Source organism: Solanum pennellii, chromosome 8, assembly GCF_001406875.1.
Source record: "Solanum pennellii chromosome 8, SPENNV200".
NCBI lineage: Eukaryota > Viridiplantae > Streptophyta > Magnoliopsida > Solanales > Solanaceae > Solanum > Solanum pennellii.
The window spans coordinates 3,203,796-3,217,247 of record NC_028644.1 but is presented as its reverse complement, the minus strand read 5'-3'; the positions used below and the strand labels follow the sequence as shown (position 1 = coordinate 3,217,247).

At 31.9% G+C, this 13,452-nt stretch overlaps 2 protein-coding genes across 2 annotated transcripts; both read right to left on the bottom strand.

Annotated features, from left to right (window-relative positions):
• Positions 1-2,151: 2,151 nt before the first annotated feature.
• Positions 2,152-6,538, bottom strand: LOC107026872 (ubiquitin-60S ribosomal protein L40). Its single transcript, XM_015227981.2, has 5 exons — positions 6,323-6,538; positions 6,133-6,219; positions 5,621-5,723; positions 2,498-2,564; positions 2,152-2,412 (listed from the first exon to the last, which is right to left on the bottom strand). The coding sequence occupies exons 1-5, from the start codon at positions 6,423-6,425 to the stop codon at positions 2,386-2,388; spliced, it is 387 nt and encodes a 128-aa protein (XP_015083467.1). The 5' UTR covers positions 6,426-6,538; the 3' UTR covers positions 2,152-2,385.
• Positions 6,539-9,800: 3,262 nt separating this feature from the next.
• LOC107028083 (methionine gamma-lyase) lies at positions 9,801-11,498 on the bottom strand. Its single transcript, XM_015229137.2, has 2 exons — positions 10,687-11,498; positions 9,801-10,487 (listed from the first exon to the last, which is right to left on the bottom strand). Exons 1-2 carry the CDS (start codon positions 11,474-11,476, stop codon positions 9,934-9,936), a joined length of 1,344 nt encoding a protein of 447 aa, XP_015084623.2. The 5' UTR covers positions 11,477-11,498; the 3' UTR covers positions 9,801-9,933.
• Between the last annotated feature and the right edge of the window lie 1,954 nt (positions 11,499-13,452).

Here is a 13,452-nt window from a genome sequence, read left to right as displayed (position 1 = left end):
GAAGTGTGAATTTTGCAAAATTAAAGGTCATATCAAGGCAAATTGTTATAGACTCATTGGATATCCACCAAATTACAGAGGTAAGAAGAAAGAAGGTATTGCAGCAAATAGTTCTTCTATGAGTGAGGGTTCATCTCACATCAAGGACAATTATGATCAGCATTTTGGTATTTCTCAGACTTGGAATCCATATGGTTACAATGGGAATAGAATGCCTCAATCTCCTTATGGTTATAATCAGAATGGACATGGATATACTGGTTATTCTCCACAATATGTTCATGGAGGTCAAGGACAAATGGGTGAAAGAGGTGGATCTATGCCTAGTCGTTTTCCTTCATCTTCATCACAACAGCAGTCCTCACATCTTAAAAAGGATAACCATCCTGCACCTGAGATAGCTGCTCATTCTGCAGGTAATATTAATTCTTTTCATGTTAGTAGTGAACATGATAGATAGATAGTAGATACAGGTGCCACAAACCACATGACTCCTAACTTAGGAATGTTACATGGAGCTTATGAGCAACAAGGTCAAAATGTTCATTTGCCAAATGGCAGTAAAGTCAATATTTCTCATATAGGACAATGTCGATTGCCACAGGGNTACAAAACCTCAGCCAATTCATGCATTCGCCTAAGAAGTCTCACATGGAAGCTGCATTAAGAGTGGTTAGATACTTGAAGAATGCACCTGGCTTAGGAATCATCTTGTCATCAGAAGTTTCACATGCACTGAATGTTTATTGTGATGCTGATTGGGCTACTTGTCCCATGACAAGGAAATCAGTTAGTGGTTTTGTTGTTAAACTAGGAGGTTCATTGATATCCTGGAAATCCAAGAAGCAAAATACCATATCCAGAAGCTCTGCAGAAGCAGAATACATGAGCATGGCAAGTGCTACAGCAGAGGTGATTTGGTTGATTGGTTTGTTTGCAGAACTGAATTGGAAGTTAACATTGCCAGTGAAGTTGTTCTGTGATAGTAAGGCAGCCATACAAATAGCAGCTAATCCCATATATCATGAAAGGACGAAACACATTGAAATCGATTGTCACTTTATTAGAGAAAAGATACAAAAGGGAATTATACAAACAGAACATGTAAGAACAGACCATCAATTGGCAGATATCTTGACAAAAGGCCTTGGACACACATAACATGATTTCTTATTATCCAAGCTTGGAGTATTCAATTTTTTTCATACGACTAAGCTTGAGAGGGGGTGTGAAGAAGAAGGTTGTTAGTCATTTTGTTAGTTAGTTAAATGCGTCAGAAAGTTAGTTACGAAGTTAGATGTTAGTTAAAGTGTAGAATAAATGCTTTGTAATCTGTATATATACATGTTGTTGCACAATGTAAAGACTACAGAATAAGGAAATACAGAAAATGCATTAGCAGTTTTGCTTCTAGTTCTTCTCCTTCTTTCTCGATTCTCCATAGCTGCAACCTCCATTGAAGAAGGTTGCAAGCTTTCTCAACAAGAACTTTCACATATAGCCACTAAAAAATAATCCAATTACTCTCCATAGCTATAGTTTGATAATTACAAATTTTCTCTCTCATCTTTCGACTTCCGTACATATATGTATATACACCACTACATTTTGTTGATAGTTTATTGTAGGAAAATTTTCATATATAGCCACTAAAAAATAGTCTGATTACTCTCCATAGCTATAGTTTGATAATTAATATTCGTAACTACATGTTATAGGGAGGAGAGAGGCGAGAGTGAGATGGCAAAAAGTGTGAGAGAGGTGAATTATATATGTATATTGATTAAATAATTATATATTATACATATATATTTATACAAGGCAAGCGAGATTGGGAGAGGGAGGACAGAGGCAAGCAATATTGGGAGAGGGAGGACAGAGGCAAACACGATTGGGAGAGGAAGGAGAGAGGCAATTGAGAGAGGGCAGAGAATGAAAGAGAGATAGATTGTATATGTATATTAATTAGATAGTTGTATATTAAATAGGATATTTTTCATGTTCAAAGACTAAATGATATAAAAGTGGAGGATGGTCAGCCATTAAATCGAGAAAATATGTATAGAATTGGAAGTGTAACTTTTAAGTTATAATCACCTAAAACAATGCTACCTAAAACTTCAGCAACAAAGATAAGATGGTGATAGGCAATAAAACACAGCAAATTAGTAAATACTATGACACGATTTGATCTTAAAAAACATAAAGCTAAATACTGATAAAGAAATGGACATCTGCAAGAACTATCGAAGTAGCAAAAAATCTTCATATACCTCTCAAATACAAGTCAATCAAAATCTCTCAACGGTAAAAAGACCAGGAAAGCCAAAAATAAATCGGAGTACGATATTTTTCGATAAGAATATCCAAGCAACTATTCAGTATCTACTTAATCTTCTTCTTAGGCCTCAACTGCAATGACAAAAAACAAACCATTTGTTGTTAGCTAAATGAAGTGTGCAAACAGAATAAAATAAATGTATTTGATGATATTAACCTGGTTGCTGTGTCCACACTTCTTCTTGCGGCAGTTGACAGCACGAGGATGCAACCGCGCATAGCACCTTCAGAATTTTTTAGAAGGTACGCATTAGAACAACTACTGGAGGAGAAAGAAAAAAAAGAACAAGGAAAGAATGATGACAATACATATTATTAGCTTAAAATTACTAGCATAATATTAGCAGAATCCCTTTTGCTAGTGGCCATAAACACGCTAAGTCAACTACATTTGGGTCCATTGAATTTTACCCGCTTTGAACAATGCACAACCAAACTACCTCTATGACAACCTGCTATAACTTTGACTAATTTGAGGAGCAACCGGAAGGAGTACGATACAAAAATTTTGGGAACCTTGCAAACATAACACTGAACTTTAATCCCACAATCATATTAGTATTCAGCAATCCATCCAACTTTGAGTGTAGTAAAGTAAATTGGATTAAAAAATGACTACCATCTAAACCCAGGCAGATGGCTAGAATCTTGGGAGTTAAACATCTTTGGGACAACATAAAGGTGTAAGACAAACAAATTTGAAATGAACAGAGTAGAAGATGAGCAGAACAAAGTAAAAATACAACCTTTTGCGAAATAAAATACTACAAAGCATCCAGAAAAACAATAACACCAACTAAACATAGTATATCTACAATTGCTAGATAAGTTCAATGTTTATGAAATCATTTGAACATGACTAACTTTAGAGGTGAAAATCTGGCCTACAATGACGTGACTGTAGAGCAAGCACAGAGATCCGATGATGAAAACTAACATGGAAAATTTTAAAAGACCATAACTTCTAAAAATATGGGGGGTGGCTTAATGCTGATGAGCATATATATTATGGGACGGTGGTGTGGCAAGAAGAAGATAGTGTCAGGAGGAGGTGGAAGAAAAACAGAAAAGGAAAGAAAGAGCCAAAAGCTAGGTCAAGGGTAGGTGGAAGTACAAAAGGATTGTAAAAGAATGGGACTCAAATGTTGGAAATTAGAGTCCACCCATATGGGATACTCTAAAGGCCAGTGGGGTAAATATAGTAATTGTAGTAATTACTATTGACCCTAATTTATTCTGTAGTATACCTACAATGCACGACTTAGAGATATACAAGACATAGAGCCTGTTTGGCTCAGCTTAAAAGCTGGTCAAACTGACTTAAAAGCTGATTTTTGACTTATTTAGCTGTTTGGCAATACTCAAAATAGCTTATTTTAAGTTAAAAAAAACTTATTTTAAGCCAAAAGTTAAAAGCTGGGGTAGAGGTGCTTTTTTTTTTTAGCTTATAAGCTGTTTTAAGTTTGACCACATTTTTATCTTTTTGCCCTTAATATTTTCATACAATCTCCAAATTACAACATAACCCTAACATCTCTTTCTTCCATTTTTCCCTTTTCACGTTTGACATAGCAACTTCAGCACTTTTATCCAAACACATAACTGCTTATTTTAGAAATAAGTTTCAGCACGTTCAAAAGTACTTTTTTAAAGCTGCTTTTATTAAGCCCATCCAAACGGGCCCATAGAACTCTCAAATTTTCCATGTTCACTTCTCTCACAATCAAATTGAGTTTAGATTGTGACACAAGGGGCTACTCCAATTCATCGTGACAGCCAACACAGACAGGTAATTGCATCCGCAGTTCATCTTAAATCATTTGTGTCCACTACACAAATAACCTGAAAGTTCTCCTTACTCCTACTTTGTATAGATTAATGTGTTAATATTCTTTCATTGGTAACAAAACTATTGACTTACGATGGATAAGCAATGAAATAAGGTAATTATAGGGTGAGAATTCTCTCTCATGTATCTATTTGTCGTACAATGTAGGTTTACTCATATATAGAGAGAGAATAAACCGGGGTTATATATTTACCCTAATAGACTAGTACAACCAACCCTTATGGGAGAATTCTAATTTCCAACATATTCCACTGACACCATAATGGGGCTCATCTTATATGAGAAACATATTCTCATCTGATCCCCGAAATCAATCATACAGGGAAGTAGATCATGCCAGAAGCATGTTACGTGAGCCTAACGGTATATGCTTATAGCCTTTCGTCGAGTGCAAATCTACTAGTATGCAACATCCCAAATCATATGAATCTCATTTTATATGATTCCAAAATCTCATGTATTAGTACAGCTTGTATTCACAACTATAAACTCAAAAGTTATAACTTATAACTGGATCACCAGTGAACAAGTTAATGAGATTTCAACAATGATCCTCCTCTTCTCAAGGTCCTCTTAACATCAACTACTTTTCATGCTCTGACAGACTGAGTCTGTGCTCATGGTAAACATAATAAGATAACTAACTTCAAACTAAGTCTCAAGTATTTGATTGAAATCACTAAGAGTAAAAATCGACAATCGTGAGCCATCATAAAGGCTCTGGTCTATCAGAACAATAAATTGAGGAACGGAAAGTATCCAAAAATTTGAGTTTTGTGGTCAATAAAAGCAGAAAATAAAAGATAAAAAAAAAATTGTAATATTTGATTTCAAGGATACAATCTCTCAAATATCTTTAATCTGAAGATAGTCTCTTCTTATCCAATTATTAGGCAAGTGTTTTACCTCTTGTTCTCGAGTTTGATTGAGTATTTAAATTCAAGAGCTAGAAAATTGAGAATATTCATATATTTAATAGCCGAGGTACTACCTAAAGGCATATCCAACCACATAATGGAGCTCAACATTTTTGTGATGAAGGGTGCAACACTATCAAGAGAATGTTCTTATATTTAATGTCCAACCAACATATGTTTCTAGAAATACTTTGACAGCAAGTTCTTCTCTCCCCTCTTTTACTAAAAGGCAAGGTACCCAGGATAACACTTGAATAGCAACAATCATTTTACTCAAAGACTATGTGCTTTAATCCACAATTTGTCCTCTCAATACTAAATAGTTACACTGCTACTAATTAGAATATCACACAGGGGAATCCGATTCGCTCCTAATGATAGTTTAGGATGTTAAAACTGCATGTGAGATTTCCCATCTACCACAAGTGCAAAACATTACCACTAGTATCTTCATAAGCATAATAAAAGAGATGGCCCAAAAGAAGGCTAGTTATAATTTTATCATGGAACCTACTTGCGGCATATCATCTTCTCCTGATTGTATTTCCTAGCCAAAGCCATCAAAGATGGCTCAATGATTCCACCACGAAGCCTCAGCACCAGATGTAAAGTTGATTCTGCATTTATCAAATACAAAACATTTTTTTTAAAAAATCATTAACTTCCACTTCAATTTGGGAGTAGCTATTAAATTCAAAAATTACATAATAACCTAAGAGAATATCGACCTTTGACTAGTAAAATTCTGTCATCTTAATCCCGCTATGTATTTCGACTCAAGCAGCTCATGCTCATATTCATGGGGGAGGCAAAAAAAATTAAACTGTTTATACGTGGTTATCCTTCATGTATATGTAATAATAATATATGTTGAACCAACTTTGGCTACTCAATGTGTCTAATTCTTCATATTTCATTGAAGCAGTTAAATAGAAATGCTCGTATTTGGTGCTAATAAATACAATTATTAGAATCTTCAATCTATTAATTGAATGTTAACTGTTGCTCAGCCAACAACTGACTCACCTTTCTGGATGTTGTAGTCAGCCAAAGTTCGGCCATCCTCAAGCTGCTTACCAGCAAAAATCAGTCTTTGCTGATCCGGTGGAATTCCTGAAGCACCGAAAAACATAGAAGCACAAATCTAAATACAAAAACAATCACAAAATTACGCAAATAGAGAAGCTTATACATTCAAAAACATGATTTTCCGTACCTTCCTTGTCCTGTATCTTAGCTTTAACATTATCGATGGTATCGCTGGATTCAACTTCCAGCGTTATCGTTTTACCGGTCAGAGTTTTCACGAATATCTGCATTTTCGCCTTCTTCCTTCACCTTCTCCTCAACGTATCACACAAAAATTTATATGTAGGGTTTAGTTCCGAAATGGCTTAGGCTTTTGGGCCTAACCTATGGAATATGAGGGCCCTAGATAGTCCATAGGACAAAAGATAGTGGTATATTTAGACAAGTGTTACATATAATTGGCAACATATAGCCCAGTATTAATTAACAATTAAAAAAGAGAAAAATTGTATATAATAGCAAACTAATAACCTAAAATAAATGGAGTACCTAGGGTTTGATTTAATTGTGCTCCATAGCAAACGTTTGCAAAAAATTGTCAGGCGCTCCTCTCCCAAATTTCTTGCTCGCCACTCTCTTCCAATCTCTCGCTCGCTTCCTCACTTTTTATACAAATACAAGTGTATAAAAATTGTTTCTAATTGTATAAAGCAGAGAAAATTGTATAAATACATATATTTTTGTTCCCCTCTTCCAGATCTCGCTCGCCATTCTCCCAAATCTCGCTCACCAGCCTCGCCTTTCTCACTTATACAAACAGAAGCGAAATGTATAAATTGCGTTTCTGTTTGTATAAAGCATGAGAAAATTGTATATACACATGCAAGTACGTATATTTTCGTCCTATACACTTATAATTATACAATAAAAATATTCCCCTGCCCAGTTTCTTTTGTCTTTCTCTCTTTCTCGTTTTATACAATTTTCAAATTGTATCTAATTTCTCTCTTTCTCATTTTATACAATTCGATTTAATTGTATATTCCTTGTCAAGTCTCTTTTGTCTTTCTCTCTTTCTCATTTTATACAAATTCAAATTGTATATAATTGTTCTATACACTTATAATAATACGATTCGTTTTATACACTTCGTTTTTATAGAGTTCTCTGCCCAAGTGTCTTTCTCTTTCTTGTTTTATACACTTCGTTTTATACAATTTGCTTCAATTGTATATGTATAGCGAATTTATACAGTTTCTATGTTTGCTATGGAGCGCAATTATGTAAACTTTGCTATAGCATACAAATATAAATTTTTTATTTGCTATATGTGAAAGTTGCCCATTAATAAACATATAAAAAAATTTGGCACATATTAGCCTAAAATTAACTTATCAACATTTTTTATTTATTTTTAAATAATAAAAGATTTGTAATATCATCTCTCTTCTAACTTCCAACCATTACTCCTTAAAATTAGCAAAAAAATATTTAGAATTATCTCGCCTTTCAAATTTTTACGTATTTTTTGAAATAATAAAAGAAAATTAATTTCATCTCTCTTCTAACTTCCAACTATTTCTCCTTAAAACTAGATTATTCAAAACTCTCTTCTTTCAAATTATTTTATATTTTTTAAAAATAAAAAAATAATTAATATCATCTCTATTTTATCTCCCACCATTTTCACTTTAAACTAGCAAAATATAGTTTATAATTATATCTATTTCTTAAAATTAACAAATAGTATTTTGATTATGATTACTCTTATTTCAAAGGTTTCTATGAGTTCATTACTCATCAATTATTTTGCCTTTGAACTCAATTCATATTTATTTTCTTAACAAATTTGTATACATTTGTTTGCATTAGTATCTATTAATCAATATTTATATAATAAATTGACATACATCTGTATTGGATACATTTGTTCGTTTTCATAATAAATTAATTTATATTCATTCTCTTAACAAATTTGTATACATTTGTTTGCATTAGTATCTATTAATCAATATTTATATAATAGATTGACATACATTTGTATTGGATACATTTGTTCGTATTCATAATAATTTGATATACATTTGTTCATATTCATAATAAGTTGGTATACATTTGTTCGTATTTATGATAAATTGGTATATATTTATTTGCAATAATATCTTTCAAATTAACATTGGTATACATTTGAATTGGATAAATTCGTCCATATTAATTTATAAATTGGTATACCTTTGTTTGCATTAGTATCTTTATAATTTTACATATGTATACAGTTGCTTGCATTACTATGCAATCAACGAAATCATTAATAAATTTCGATAATTTTAAGTTATTATGTGTTTGTTTGTATTCATTAACAACTTAGATACATTTGTTGAAGAAAAAATAAATATTCATTATCAAATCCAATCAATGAAATTCAATATTTTAAAAACTATTCAGAAATATATTAATTAATTATTTATTAGAAATTGAGAAAATCTCAATTCAGGAAATAACTATATATTGAAGTTTTTGGGGGAGGAAACGTTGCAAAAGATACAAATACGATAATTTGTAAACAGAAAAAATCTTGCATCCAACTACAAGATAAAGAATGTAGATAATTCAATTTTTTAAAAAGTAACCCATACAATCAATATAAATAAAATTCATATGATTTGAGTTATTACTTACCATGAAGAGTTAATGTTGTGATTGATCTTTAATGAAAATATTTTAGAGAAAAAGATAGAAATCCTTAACTTGAAAGAGGGAGAAAAAAAAGGAAGAAAGAGATAATTGAAAAAAATAAGAAAGAATACTACATAAAAAAATTGTTGACAAATTAAAAGGAGAGAGAAAAAAGGAACAATAAAAGTAGACATGATAACTATTAAGAAATAGAGTGAGAAAATTAGGGGAAAAAATTTATTTTCAAATAAAAAAGATGTGGTTATTCCATGCCAAATAAATAATAAAAAAATCTTTTTTTGCTAAAAAGTTTAAAGTGGGCTATTTATTGCCAATAAACTCTATAGGTTGTCATACTGTGCCATTTTTCCTATATTTAGGCAAATAGTCAGCCATTAACATTACCTAGCTAATTTAATTTACGGGAACTTTCACATAGCCACTAAATAATAGTGTAATTACTTTCCAGTCTCCATAACTATAGTTTAATAATTTAAAATTCGTAGGTACATGTTATAGGAAAGATAGAGGCGAGAGAGTGGACAAAAAGTGGGAGAGATGAATTGTATATGTATATTGGTTAGATAATTGTATATTATACATATGCATTTGTAAATATAGCAAGCGAGATTGGGAGAGAGAGGAGAGAGGCGTGCAAGATTGAGAGACTGAGGAGAGAGGCGAGCGAGAGAGGGAGGAGAGTAGGAGAGAGGTGAATTGTATATGCATATTGATTAAATAATTGTATATTATACATATGTGTTTGTATATTCTAACAAATTATACATATACAGATGTGGCTAATTATACAAATTCGAAGTCAACCCACATAATTAATGTATAATATTAGTCGTGAGTGGTAAGTATAGCAAACTATAACTATAATGAGTAATTAAGTAGTATAAATTTGCTTAACCGCGTAATTTTAAATGATTAGGGTGATGACTACTTAAATTATTATAATTTATTATAAAAGGAGGTAAGCATAATATTATAAAATCATAGAAAAATTTAAGTTGAAAAACAAACTTTAAGAGGATGTCTCACAAATTATTCCTTTTTTTGTATTATTGAATGACTGTGAGAGTAAAATTTTATTAGGAGAAGAGATAAGGTCATTTTCTATTGCATTTGTGACAATGCTTTCTCAAGTTGGCTCCATTTTTGTTCCAATGTACCATTATAGCCAATTGACATTCTCACTAATCCAGGTGAAATCCCAGCCAACTCCTTCTCTTCATTGTTCATTTCACTACTTGTGCTATTGCCTGAACATGACATGAGTGTCTCATAATAACCCAAACTCACTGCAATAAGCCCAAATTGAGTGTAATTTTGCAAAACATTCATTAAACAATTAGCCTTTTCTTCAGTTTCCATGTCAACACACAAAATCCCCCCATAGCCATAGTCTTTATTAGCTAGTGACTTGAGAAGGACATGATCTGGATGGTTTTCTAAGCCAGGGTAAATGACTTTGAACCCAAGCTTGATCATTCTAGTTGCGAAAACTAAAGCTCGATTACTATGCTCTTTCATTCTTAAACCCAAATGAGGAAGTCTCTCTGAAAGCTCGAACGCGATCTTAGCATTCATGGTTGGGCCTAGTAGCATAAGTGCCCCTTCACGAAGATCCATCATCGAGTTAACCAGACTTGCCGTTCCACAAACCGCACCTGTTTTCATAATAATGTGACGTAACGAGGACTTTTGGCTTATGACTTATAAATCAAAAGTATTATTTTTGTTATTTTGACTTTAAAATAAATGCTTATAAGTACTTTTAAATTTTACTCAAACATTGTTTAAAAGTTATTTTGACTTAAAAGTAAGTTAATTCAAACGGGCACTAAGTCTTATACATAATCAAATTACCTGCAATAACATCGGCTCCACCACTAATATATTTGGAAATGCTATGAACAACCACATCAGCGCCCAATCTCGCCGGAGACAACACCATCGGAGCAAATGTATTATCCACCACTACAGTTACTCTCTTATCATGCGCTATCCTGCACAACGCCGGAATATTGGAAACCATCAACGTCGGATTTGAAATTGATTCAAAGTACAACACCTTTGTTCTCCCTTCCACAATTGATTCATCAACCATATTCAAATCCCTAATATCCACAAACGACGTCGTTATATTACACGCCTTCGGCAAAAAATGCGTGAGCAAAGCATATGTACCGCCGTACAACGAACGGGAAGCAACCACGTGATCACCGGAGCTGCAAAGCTGGAGCAGCACCGATGAGATCGCTGACATGCCAGAGGATGTGCAGTAAGCAGCCTCGGTGCCCTCGAGAACTGCTATAAGGCGGCTCAAATTGAGGACTGTTGGATTGAAGTGACGGCTGTAGATGAAGAAATCGCTGTCAGGTCCGAGTTTGCCGGCGAATATGCGGCTTAAATTCTCTGGCTCCATGACGGTGAAGGTGATGGAGGCTTCGATGGACATGTTAACGCCGCCGTGTTCGCCGAATTCGTGGCGGACATTTGCTAACGCCGCCGCTGGATCCTCCAAATTGAGGTGGTGCATCATCGAGTTTTGAGCCACGTTTGCCGGTCTTTGCTTGTCTGAAACGACAGCGTTTTGTTCTGATTTACCCGCCATAAGTATAAGGTGAGAAGTTGCTTGATTTTGCTGAAATAACATTAAGCATTTATAACTTCTTAAAGAAACTTAGTCAAATAGACTATTAGTTTAGCACATGTCATAGGTAAATTTTTTATACCACAAATAACTGCAAATTAGAATTTTAACTGATGAATTTCAAAATTATTTAAAACAATTCAAGTGTTAATAATTGAGTTTTAAATTTAATATTTATAAATATTTTTAAAAATTGTTAATACAAATATATTATTTAACCAAAAAATTTAACCATACTCGAGTTTCTAGCTTTGTTCTTGATCATCGGGTTGAATTTCACTAGGAGTGTAATATTCGTGATAGGAATACAAGGTTTATATATAAGTCAAATATATGATAACTCGAAATAAATAGAAAAGAATCAATTATATAAAATTAGTTATATATAACTGATCGATCCAACCTCAAATTCTATTATATTATCCAAATATAGAATTTTCTGTTTTTTCATACAATCAACTCTAGTTCAATTTTTTATTTTACTCTTTTAAAAAAATCTTTTTTCTCTCTCCATGACATTACATTATTATTTCTATTTCTTTCTTATTTTCTTATTTCATAATATAAATTCTTTTTTTTCTTCAAATAATCATTTTTATATAATTTTTATGTGATATAAAGTTTTGGTTTTTCCAAATTTCTTTTAAAATTATATTTCATTCTAAATTTCTAAATAACATAAATTGGAGGAAAATATTATATAATATAACAATTCAAATAAAAGTGAAATCATCAATAAATTATGATTACATAGATATTCAATTTTTAAAATAATTACGTTGCTCCCAAAATGCTCTATTAGCCCATTATGCAGTTTAAAATGAATGTCTAGATAAAAAATGATCAAATCGAAGATTTTCATCTACCACCATTTTTGTCGTTGTAGTTGGAGTCCCTAAGACATTTTGAATTGGTACAATTAAAATCATGTTCATCCTCGATTATCATGTTGTGCAATATAATACATGTAGTCATCATGTGCATGTAACACTTACTTTCTCCAAAAACGTGACCGGCCTACAAACCGTGGTTGCAAACCTCCAAATGTACATTCAACATATTTTCATCACGAATCTTACTTCATCGCGAAATATTTCTTCTTTTAAGAACATAAATTACAAATAATTTAAACGATTGTAAACCATTCAAAATTATGCATTCTTTATAGTGAAATATAATAATAAAATAAAATTATATTAAATTGACAAAAAAAGACCTCGAAATATTTTTAATTCGGAATGGAATTAGTATATATTTAGTAATATATATTTTTTAAAATATTATATTACACTTAAAAAGAATTACGAATATTAAAGATTTAATTCATAGCCTTATATGAAAAATAATATGTTAATTACAGAATAATAGAAATAATAATAAAATAATAAAAAAGTGAAATAAAGAGCGTGAATAGTAGTTCTCCAATATATGAAGAATAAAGAGTGAAATGGAGAGTGGTAGCAGAACTCATTCTCTATTTATCCTCCAAATATAGTGAATAAAGTGTAAAATAAAGTGGGATTGGAGATGGTCTAAAAGTTTAATTTGTGGTTTTTAATTTTTATATAATCATATATAACTAGCGTAACATTTGTAATGAATTATAAAATTAAAGTATATCTCTTAGAATTTTAGTTTTACTTATATTGATGATGTGTATGTAGTATTTTATGGATAGTATGTAAAGTCTTTTGATCAAGCTCTTCAGTTTCCATATTAATTTCAAGTTATTATCTTAATATATATAATATTTGATGTCAAAGATGTATTAAATATTTAACGAAATTTGTATCATATAATCGATTCACCACCTCTTCTTGACAATATAGCTAATTTTAATGTTTCTTACGTGCAATATATTGTATAGACTACTATAATAGTTTGATACCCACAATTAGAATTTGCATGGTAATGTAAAGAAAATTTGATGATTCTTACCAAACTTGCAAAGAAAATCTGGGGCGTAACTTTCAATTTTT